The sequence below is a fragment of the Phyllostomus hastatus genome, unplaced genomic scaffold (genome assembly GCF_019186645.2).
Source record: "Phyllostomus hastatus isolate PE091 unplaced genomic scaffold, TTU_PhHast_1.1 phas_scaffold_345, whole genome shotgun sequence".
NCBI lineage: Eukaryota > Metazoa > Chordata > Mammalia > Chiroptera > Phyllostomidae > Phyllostomus > Phyllostomus hastatus.
Window position 1 is genome coordinate 10,960,121 of NW_025334024.1, and position 12,014 is coordinate 10,972,134.

General features: G+C 39.2%; 1 protein-coding gene across 1 annotated transcript in view; it reads right to left on the minus strand.

Annotated features, from left to right (window-relative positions):
• CNTNAP4 (contactin associated protein family member 4) overlaps positions 1 to 12,014 on the minus strand; it is a 234,159-nt gene that overhangs the window by 17,622 nt on the left and 204,523 nt on the right. Inside the window, exons 18-19 of the mRNA XM_045818618.1 lie at positions 2,509 to 2,748; positions 422 to 646 (exon numbers count right to left, since the gene is read on the minus strand). Coding sequence (XP_045674574.1) covers positions 422 to 646; positions 2,509 to 2,748 — 465 coding nt within the window. The remainder of the gene's footprint in view (positions 1 to 421; positions 647 to 2,508; positions 2,749 to 12,014) is intronic.

Below are 12,014 nucleotides of genomic sequence, written 5' to 3' on the forward strand. Positions count from 1 at the left end.
AATACTAGTTTGTTAATATTCCTTCAACATCTTGTCCTTTGAGTTGAAGGACATATTTGTTATGTACAGAGCAAATGCTCTTATTTCTTGAACCACAAAACTGATACTGATATTTATATGGAATAGTAAAGAGCTTCTAGCCATAATAAAATATAACAATATTTTATATAAATAAATTAAAATGTATACAGGATATGTATAATTATCAAAATTGCAAAGAGATAAAGATGCCTTAATTACTTTAATCCTTTTAGACTAAATTTATAGGGCAGTACTGAAAAAAAACACAATTGAATACCCAAAACAGGCACACTTTTTCTTCCTGTTTGTAGTCTGAGAAGCAAGCACACGGAATGATCCATATTATTACTGATGTAATGCTCTAACTCAATTTTCTCTCTCTCATCTAAAAAGCACTCACCATTTTTGGCAATGATAACTGAAAGATATTCTTTATAAAAGGAGCTCACATAAAGCAGTAAGCTTGGTGTCCGCGTTGTTCGGAAGCTAAATGTGATCATTTCTCGGCTCGGCTTCATGTCGCCATGAAATGCAGCAGCGTGGGAGCTGGAGTTTTTACTTAAGGAATAATTTTCTTGAAAATTGTAAATCACGGATGAGCCAGACCCAAAATAGGCAGCAATCTCTGAAATGATATACACATTTTACATTAAAAAAATTAAGTCCAGGGATCTTGTTTCCGTTATTATTAACTGATACTTTTAATGAAAAATAACAAATTATATAAGTATAACAAATACCCTCAAACCAGAATCAAATAACACTATAAATTAACAGAGCTTTCACCATGGTCACTGAAATGGCTTTATGTTAGAATTATATATAATTACTTCACTAATTAATCTCATAATTGAAAGCTTACTGCTCTGCTGAGTTTAAAAATAACCAGGCTTCTTGACTTTCATCTCCCTTTCCACCCATTTTCTTATTTAAATTTTAAGTCCCATCTATCTTTTTGTAGCCAGAATACACGAGTTTTCCTGCATTAGGAAGAAAGGAAGTTTGAGGGATCCTACTACCTTCCAGAATCTGAAGACTTCCTCATACTCCTGAGCACTACAAAAAGAGTAAGTCTACCATTAACAGGAGAGAAGAGAGATGGGCATTTGTGTAGCAGCGATCAACATAAGGAACTAACCAGCCTCTTTTAAATCAATTTTCAAAAGCAGAGTATCTTACTTATGAGATTAATATCCCAAATTCACACACACACACACACACACACACACACACACCAAGTATAGTTGTATAGAATGAAGAGGGCAGTGGGAAGGATAGTCAGTGTCGGATCCAGAAGCCAGATTCTTTCCATTCCTACACAGGGCCAGCTGTTGGATATGAGTTGCAGACGATGCTCACAGGTAATACTGCAATGTTCCCGCTCCCTTGGCACTTCAGGCGGTTTTTGTTTTGTTATTTTTATGATTATATACTTTTTATATTCGATATAATATGTGGATGTAGAATAACGTTCCTGATTGCACTTAAGAAGATGGGCCAAAAATCATGTGGATACAGAGAACAGATGCGTTCTTGTGACCAGGCAGTTTTCACTCTAAGTTGCAATGTGCAAAGTCTCCGCAGACGGCAGCAGCAGTGTGTGATTTATGACTACAGGTTAACTCGAAATTATAACTTGTTCCTGGGGAAAAGCAGATGACTCGCAGAGTGCACTTTGACAACTTTTCATTAAATAATCCCAAATGCTTTCTTTGCAAATTGGAGGTGGCTTCAATTTGGAGCCGATTTTTGTTTGCCTCCTTTCAGAAAAGGTTCACTAAGCCAGAAACACTTAAATAAAGCAATTGAATTAAACTGGATGACAGTTTTCTATGAGAAACGATGAAAGTTTAACAAATGTTTGTATATTCAGAGACGTCCGTCCAGAACACTTAAAACTTCACTCAATTCTTTTTTCCTCCAGGATGTAGACCAGTGAACAAGAACAGCTGAAACATATTCTACCGTTTTACTTCCCAATCAGATATTTGGTATATAGAGCAAAATGCCCATATTTTGTGACACATCAATATTTAATTAAAAAGGTATTTATACTCCTGGAAAAATATCTGTTTGGATAAAGCAAGCAAACAAGCCAACAGTACTTCCTAGATTTTCCTGCATTCTTGGCTATCTTCATCAGAAATAACAATAGTTCCTTTAATGATTTTAAAACAAAGAATTCCCTGAGGTGCAGGTTGTTGACAATCATATTAAGAGCATCAATATTAAATAGAAAAAAAATCAGGTTGACCAGCTAACACTTTAAGACACCTATAGGCAACTATTAGAGGGTTTATTTATCATCAATAGACATTTTTTAACAATTGAAGGAATGAAGTGTGATTAGCATAAAAAAGTAATTGCCAAAAAAAGAGCGAGAAATGGGAATAGTTTTGTTTCAAAGAGCTACACAGACAACAACTGTCAGACACGTATTCGCGCGCGGGACTCATTTTCCTGTCGGGGCAGCGCAGGCATCCTTACCGTCAGAGCAGAATGGCCCCGCATACGCGGAGAAGGTGCAGTCACAGGAGAACCCACTGGGCTTTTCTCTGCATCTCCCTCCATTGCGACACAACTTCCCGTAGCTGCTGCAATGGCCTCTGCAGCCGGGCTCCACTCCGGGAGTCACCTTGGCTCTCTCCTCCAGGTCCAGGGCCAGCCCGTTCAACTGCAGAGACCGGATGCATCCCAGGAAGCCCCTCTGTCGGGTGGCCGTCCCACCTACAAGGGAAATACTGCAAATGGAAACACGTTCCTAGGTTTTTAATTCAGGATTTAAAGATCAAACAAAACTGAGGCCTCCCAGAGAACGGGAAAAACTGCGGCCTTACAGAAAATGGCAAAAATTTATAAAAGCAAACGTAAAATTTGGAAAGCACGATTTGTGACCGAACATTAAAAGATTCAAAAAATATATAAAATTAGTTCAATTTTTTCCAGAAGGTGAATTTGTTATATATTTGTTTTCTTAAAACAATATTTATTAAACTCAATTGGAGAGATTGTTTTTAAAAAATGAGTTGCTTTATTCCAAAAAACAAAGGCTACATCTTAGTTTGAAAATAACAATGAGATGTATTGATGTTCTTATGTAAGAAGTGTTTTTTTGAAATGTTAAATAAGAATCTATTTATGGGTAAGCATAGTTTGTCTTTCATATTGAAAAATAATGCTGGTGCTGGCCCAGTTTTAATCCAGTGGGAATTACAAGGAAATCCTTGAGTTCTTCTAACTCAGCTGTGCCTTGATGTGGTCTTTTAGTTGGTCTTTGTTGCTGTTGTTGAATTTTTTCCACATGTTGGTCCAGCGTTCATTGTTTTAAGCTTGGAAAGATTCTCAACAAAATTGGGAAGGGGGATGATGAAGAAACGCAGTGGCACAACATATACTGAATAGCATACAACAATATGTACCTATAAGCCACTCTTGGAGAGGCGTAAAATATTTGGATAGGTTCAGACCCCGTTATCCTAAAGCAGAGGTTCTCAAACTTTAAGGAATATGAATAGCCACAGAAGGACTTCATAAATATACAGATTCAGGAACTCACTCCCAGAAATACTCACTCTGTGGGCCAGGAATAGAGCTATGAATCTAAACACTCAACAGAACTCACAGGTACATCTATTCAGACAATCATCTGACCACCGCATTTAATGCACTATTCTAATAGGAATGTAAGCTCTAGGTGAACTTTCACACAAATTTATGTCCAGAAATACCATAAATTAATGCTCAGAACTTGAAGTGGCAAAATAGTACACTGATCTAATTTATTTGAGCAAGTCTACCAAGAGGCACTCACGTGGTCATGGGACCTTTACAATCGGGGTTGTCTTAGAACAGATGGTGCTGCTTCCCCACCAGGACCTCTCACCTGCTCCGTGCAGGTTCCCTACACGCTCGCTCCCTCCTGTCCAGTTCCCTCGGCTGGCTCTTCACCTGGTCTTAATTACTCAAAACCACCTTATCCTCAGAGATTAAACTTTTTTTTCAATTTCATAAACAAAGCTTCGCCAGAAAGACCCTAAGTAAATATCTGTCATCATCAGCTAGGCTTTGCATTTTACCAGGTTATTTTGTTTCCCACACTGTCCATCCATTAGAGTGCACAGTCAACAGGGCTGCTGGAATCATGCTGCACCCCCAGCACACAGCACAGTGCCTGACCCATAACGGCTGGGCAGTAACTACTTATAACAAATTAATCACAACCAACACTAGTAATAACTGATCATTAGTACTCACTTTATTACTAATTATTAATTCATGCAGTTGTTAATTAAACCAGATAATACCTTAGGACTGGGAGATGGGAGCTTGGTGCTTTAAAGTTTAAAGAGAGAAACACTTTCTACTACACAGGGATGTTTGGGTCCCTGAGAATGAAGATAAAACTCAATGAATATATTACATAATAAGTCAGTTCCTTATTGTTGGATAATGAAATACTATGAAGGGGAAAGGAAAAGAACATCTGAGATTTTTGGACTCTTGGCACTAACTGCTCTTTATAATTCAGATTCATAGACATAATGGTCTCTATTCAGAAGGCTGTATTTAAATTTCTGTATTCAAATTGCTTAAATTGACATAATTTGTGCCTCTTCAATGAAGAATAGAAAAGTTTTCAGGGCGTGGGTCAGATTTTCTGTTCCTAACTCCAGACGCAGGGCTGTGTGCAGCCAGACGCATTCCAGTTCCAGTGTGTGTGGGTGTGGCCGTGAGAGGAGTTGATTTTTTTTTCTTTCTTTTCCCTTTTTTTATTGTTGTTCAAGTACAGTTGTCTCCATTTCCATCCCACCACTGCCCCACACCTTAGCCATTCCAACTTCCCACCCTTGATCCTACCACCCTTTGGCTTTGTCCATGGGTCCTTTATACATGTTCCTGACAACTCTCCCCACTTTTCTCCCCATTATCCCCTCCCGTCTCCCCTCTGGTTACTGTCAGTTTGTTCTTAATTTCAACGTCTCTGGTTTTATTTTGCTTGCTGGTTTGTTTTGTTGAATAGGTTCCACATATAGGTGAGGTCATATGGTATTTGTCTTTGACCACTTGGCTTATTTCACTCAGCATAATGCTCTCTAGTTCCATCCTTGCCGTTGTAAAGGGTAGGCGCTCCTTCTTTCTTTCTGCTGCATAGTATTCCATAGTGTAAATGTACCACAGTGATACGACAGTATACACAGAAAATCCCATAGACTCCATCAAGAAGAGCTGATTTTATCCCAGTTCCGAAAAGCTGGCAATTTTCTGGTGTCATTTCACTTCCATGTATTCAATCTCCTGTCATTCTTACAGTCTCTCTTCTGCCTTATTCTCAGGACTTTTCTCTTCCACATCAAAGCTGCTGCTCACCTTAGCTTCAGACTTCCCTATTCTCCCATCGCTAACTCAACCCAGTAAGAATGTCTAGGGCTCAGAGTTAGGTCTTTGGCAGGCACTTCCAGCCTCCTTCCTGGAGTTTTCTCTCCCGAGTAAGGCAGCCTGCAGCCTTGGCTTTAGCCTCCGCCCAGGAACTCTTTGGAGGAGAACCAGGTCTGGAGCAGAGGTGTACTCCTGGTATATTTCATTTACTTCATGTGATAGTGCTTTAAATCACGCTATATAGTTTATAGTGCATAATAATGTTAAATCACGGTCCCTTATGCATTTGTTACTCTGAGCCATCCCGTTTCTGATTTATCTCAGTCCGCCAAGGGACGCAATAACAACTAAATAACTCCAAGACCTACAACTGAATACAATCCATTTTCAAGTATCCCAACGTACTTATTCTTGTTTGTTTAATTTTGCTTTGGGTCACATGATGAGACACCAAAGGCAGAGAGAAACCCAAGGCTGGGCCATGGGCAGAGCTGAGTAATTTTAGAATGTATCTAGTGAGAGTCAGAGGTAGGACCAGAAGCTACGGGTGGCCTTTTGTTACAAGGAAACCCTTTTTCTCTCCACAAAAATTATGGTCAAAGAAGAAAACTTCCATTTTCCTCTACTCCTCAGGTCATTTTCAGTTGGCATGGCACCACAGCTCCACAGGTTTTGTTTGGAAGATCTCTGCTGGGCCCTGTGTCAGGCCCCAGGGGCACAGCGTTGCATGCAGATGACCTCGCTCTCAAAGAGCTCCGGGTCTAGTTTTGATTTAGCCAGAAAACACATAACTACTTCACGATGTTGCAGGAAATAGATACCAGGTGGAGAGCGAGGTCAGAGGATAGGGATATTAACGGGAAAAATATATGTCTATGTGTGTGAAATACATGCTTAAATAGCATTTGTAAGAGAAGAAAACCAACACTCAGCTTTGTAAAAGGGACTTCTCAATTCTGTACTATTAAAGAGTTAATGTGTACCCAGTCAAATAGTCTTAAACTACCTTTTTAAATCATCGAAAAAGTAATGTCTAATTAAATATAAACATAGGCATCATACATGCATTGGGGATTTTTACTTTTACCGTTAGGTTTCAAGTTAAAAGCATTCTGAGACGTAACTATTCTGGAAAACATGGATATTATAAGTAGGATCTGATTTAAAAGCTTAATTAAAGATTCCAATGCCTTTTCAGGGTTAGAGTATGTCCAATTAAAATGAGCTGCAGTTTGATTAATTGATTCTGGATGTTTCTGCTGAGCTATTATGTTTGGAACTGTCTTCCCATTAATTTTCTATCAGTTTACCTGCCATACTATACCTGATGGAACGAATCCCAGAATTTCCTGAACACTGAGTATTTTGGGAGACAAGAGCCTAGCCTGTCTGTGCGGATGGATGTGCCTGAGTTTGCTCACTTACAAAACAGTGCCGGGGTGCTGCACCTACATGAGTGCAGGCGGGGCTGGGCAGAGCCTGGGCAAGCCCAATCCTCACACCATGCTCATTCCTCTCAGGGAGTCCGTCTAAGTGACAGATGCTATTGTCACAGAGAACAGAGCTGGCTCTTTCCCGTGCCACTTTTCCATGACCTTTTCTCCATGGCTTCTTGTGGCAGGAAGACCTTAAATTTTTAATGGGAAAAAATGTATGTGCTGTGCTTGGATATATTGAGGATTAATTGGGAACAACTGCATAATTCGCTTAGGGGCCCTAGAGAAAGAAAGAAATCAAGATCTCCACGCTTTTCTTTAAAATTCAAAGTTATGATAGCTTGTCTGGCAGCACACAGGGGCCCGCCCTGACCATGGCATTGTGGCAGAGAAAGGAGCTGAGGAGACCCAGAGTGCAGGTCAGCTTGCAGGCTGGGCCCAGGGCCAAGTCAGGGGATAGAACTAGAAAAGTGGTCTTCTGTGTATCATGCACTGGCCCGTTGGTCCTCTCCTACCCAGCCATGCTGGGGGAAGACAGTCCTGCAGAAATGAGGGTGTTAGTTCAGGCAGAGGGCTGTGAGATTGGAAGCCCAGCTATAACTTTGCTATGGGATAGTCCACGCTGAGCAGAGCCCCAGGAAGGCTGGAAAGAGGAAAACTCTTATGTCCAAGGAACCATTGTGGCTGGGAGAGGCAGCCGGTACAAGCAGCACTGTCACGGGAGACCATTCAGTCACGTTACCCTGAATCAAAGTCAGTGGTAAGAACATGCCCCGCCGGTAGCAGCAGCAGCAGGACACAGTGGGTCCATTTAGACTTCTCACACATCAGGGCCACAGCAGCTCTCTCCTTTTTTTTCTTAACATACCTAAGGCCTATTTTAAAGAAATGAACTAGTGGTGGTATTAGTCAGATTCTCTGATCTCAAAAGATCCCATCTGATTCTGACTTTAGTCAACAATCACTTAGATTTGCTCAAGCAGACATGGAAAAGTACAGTGAGAGCTTCTGAGGCTAAACATGAAAGAGATATCTGAAGGAAGGGAGAAGATAATTGAAATAAATGATACGGCTACATTAAAGAGAAATGTGCCTTTTAGTCCCTGCACTTTGGTACTGGGGCAACATATTCACTACAGAAGAAAATTAGTCTGAAATAAAAATCATTCAAACATAAAGTTATTTGGCATTCTCTTCCGGTAACTGTACTTTAAGCTATAAAAAAAACCCCTAAACATAAAAAGAAAAATATCTAGAATATATCATAACTAAGAACTTCTGTTCATCAAAAGATAGCATTAACAATATGAAAATACAGTTGACAGAGATATAGAACAGATGTTTGTAATACATTTATCTGAAAAGGAATCACTCAAAATATATAAAGAACTTTTTGAGACAGCTCTGCAGAAAATGGGCAACAGCTCTGAACAGCCACTTCACAGAAGAGACTGTGCAAGGGGTCAACAGAGGTTTGTCCGTATCTCCTTATGCTCAACATACGCTCATCCTTCGACCCAGTCACTCCACTCTTAGGTGTACATCCAACAGAAACGCGAGCATATGTTCACTGAAAGACCAGTACAAGGGCATATTGGTAATATCCAACTTTGAAAGTGCACAAATGCCCATCACAGTAAATAAATATATCTTTGTATTGGTACTGCCATTTTCCCAAAAGATCCCCAGATGATACTAATGGGCAATTAAGATTGAGAACCAACCTTCCAAGAGTTCAGCATTAACCTTTGCGGCATTTAGAAATTGCTTGCTCTAGGTACTCAATAAACATTTGTAAATTTGATGCAATTCAAGTGTGGTGCAAATGACTTCTGAGTCTATGTCAGGAGTCCTTACTTCTCCTTCAGGTCCTCGTCACAAAGCATTGAAATGGAGTTTGCCCCATTTAAGAACCTGTCAGTAAAACAATTTAGATGGCAAACAAAAATTGCAGAGCTGGTTGAATGAAAATCAATGCAAGGCTAATTTAAGAAGCTTCTAAGAAAAATGCTGAGTTTACAAACTAAAATAGAAAATGACCACTGTCCCTTTTCAGCTTTAAAAATGATTGATTCTTTTCTCTCCATCATTTCTGTGGCTGGAGACTGTTTGTGGGTGTGTGATAACTTACACAGCAACTCTGGACTTTGAGTCCTCAGTGATAACAAGGTCAAGGGCACAGGTTTAATACACCAACTGGCATCATGTCACTTAACTCAGTTTTTAAGCTAATGAACAGCACCTCTGAATAGGACTAAAGGTATGTTGTAAATCACACACATACAAAGAGGACACAGTGAAAGGATGTAAAAAGGTTGGAACAGATCCTCTGCCATCAGTAAGAGCAAGGATGGAGAAAGAAGGCCTACAAATATAAGGTGAATCATCGTTTTCATTATGAAAAGCAACTGATGATTGAACTCATTGGGGGAAGAGGAGGAGGGGCTCATTTGATTGGTGCTCTTTGCTTCTAATCTATCACATTGCATTAATGTTAACTCTTCTCATTTCTTATACAAAATTTTTTATTCATTATTTTATTACTCCTTCACTTTGCATGACATCCTACAGTAGAGATTAGTGGGAGCTAATTGTTCTAATATTTGAAAATACAGGGACTGTGAAAACCCCTCTGTGTTATCACTTCTTCCCATAGGCTAACACTAGTTGAATCTCAGAATATATTTGTAAGTTCCTTAGTCCTATTTGAATCGCCATGTATCATTGTTGTCCAGCTGAATTATGTTTTTAATTGTGCTTCCTATTTACTTTTAGGGGTTTTACTCAGAAGCGAAAGCACTGGTCTTGCCTCAGAGTTTCACTCTGAGTTGTGAACACTCTTTATGACGAGTCTGTGGGGCAGAGGGCGGGGCAGGCGGTGGGGAAGGTGCACGGGCCCCCCCACGGCATCCCATTGCAGTGCCACTTCTGAGAGGCTGCGCGAGTTTTCATCTAAAAAGTGGAATGTCAGCACACAACACCCACACGGGCCTGGCCAGGGTGGCACAGGGAGATGGGGAATACAATTTACATCAAAATTAACATGTATTCAAATATCCACAGCGCTTCATAGTATGTAAAAAGTGTTGACAATAGTATCTCCAACAGACATTTCTACATTATCAAAATTTCCCATATTTCCTATTTGATTTGATATTTGAAATACTTCACAATAATTTTTATCTTTTCCAGTAAGTTTGTTTCCAAAAAAGAAGGAATATTTTTGGTAAAAGCTACTAAATATGAGGACGTGAAAAAAATTTTCCTTAGACTTACTAACACTAACTTACTCTTTCAATTTGTCCTGCATTTATAGAGATTGTGTTTCCATGTAATTCAAAACATTATTACTATTATTATTATCCTCCTCATCAGTGTCTGGAATTAAAACATTTTTCTTCGGAGAAAAAAATACACTGAAAACTACATATTTACTCTTTGCAATTACATTTACTCACTCATTTGTCCCAGTACCCAAGTATAAATGAGACTTGTTATGCATACTTGAAAATAATGATTAGCTGTAATTATTTTTAAGATGGACGGGTGAACTACACATTAAACTCTTGAACTTTTAAGTAATGGAAATGATATTACCTTTAAAATTATAACCAGAAAACCAATTACATTGGAATAAAGCAGAGATTCCCAGTCACACAACAAGGCATTGGCTCTGAGGACAAACTTAAGACTCATATATTTGAAGTTATTAATATGTGGGGAAACAGTTTTCAAGATAAGGTCCCTTCTACATCTGACATGTGCGGGCACAGAACATACGAACAAAGAAGCTCTGGTTTCCTGGTGAGAGTGTGATTAAGGGATGGGAGAGAGAGGAGGTGAGATACATTTTCTGGGCTGTGAAAAAGGTCTTTTGCAGCCTGACAAAAGTGTGATTTGAAGTATAAGAGGTCGGTCTGGAAAAAGTCCAACCATTGTTAAGACAACAAGAATGGTTTGCATGACATTGATGTAACCCAGCAGCCAAGGAGAGTGGACTGGAATGTGCATGCACGAACAATGATGACCTCACTGTCCTAGGTGGTAGATGCTGTCAAGTGAGCATGTGTACTGTGTGGCTGTCACATTCAAAATGACTGATTGAATACACCAACAAATCTGCATCAAATTTTGCATTAAACTTGAATATTCCTCCCTGAAAACTATTTGGATGATTCAGAAGGCCGCAGCTATGGGCAACTGGTGATGAGCAACTTCATCAGGACAATACGATGGCTCACGCATCACATCTCCGCTTGGAGCAGGCTCTCTTCCCTGGAATCCTCTCCCTTCATGTATTCACAGGGTTCCTTTTTCTGTTTTATCTGGCCTCTATTCAAATATAAGATCCTCAAAGAGAACTCTCCTGATCATCCCACTTGAAACAGAACCCCACCAACCCAAATCACTGCCTGACTCCTCACTCTACTCTTTATAGTATTTGGCATTGTCTGAAATTACATATACACATTGAAACATATGCACATATGTGTGTGCATGCATGTATATACATATGTGTGTGTATATACCTACATTTTATATATATATATGTGTGTATATATATTTAGTTTGTCTTGTATTTTACTCTTTCATTGGCTATCTCTTGTCTCCTACACTGAAATATACTCTAAAGAAGACAGAGAACTACTTCTTGGTCTTAGTGAGACATTAAAATAGCTACAATTATCACTGATTATTTTACCAGCTTTCATCCTCTTTGCACTAATTTGGAGTAGCCTTTTAAATTATAATTTAACTTCCATTGAATCTTCCTGCAAAAAAATTTTCATCTGTAACTTTTTTAAACTCTGATTTGTTTGATAATGATTTTATAAACCAATGTTTTGTCTTGTAAGTATTTTAGTAACTTGGTCAGGGCCCCTCCCTAAGAAAGCAGTCCACTCCTGTGAAGGAGGAAGATATAAGCAAGACCCTCACGTGGCCTCTCGATAGCCAAGGATCTGCCTCTACCTGCGGCAGCTCTCCTTTTTCTAAAAAAGTGAATCTTTTTTTAAATAACATCACATTCACCACTTCAATTTACTCAATTACCTGTGAGAAGGGAAGAAAGAATTGTATAACTAGATTTTTCTTAATAGTAGATGCATAACATCTATTTCTCTTTCTGCCTCTGCTTTTTAATTTTCAATGACTTAGACTTAAACATAACAAAGATTTCAA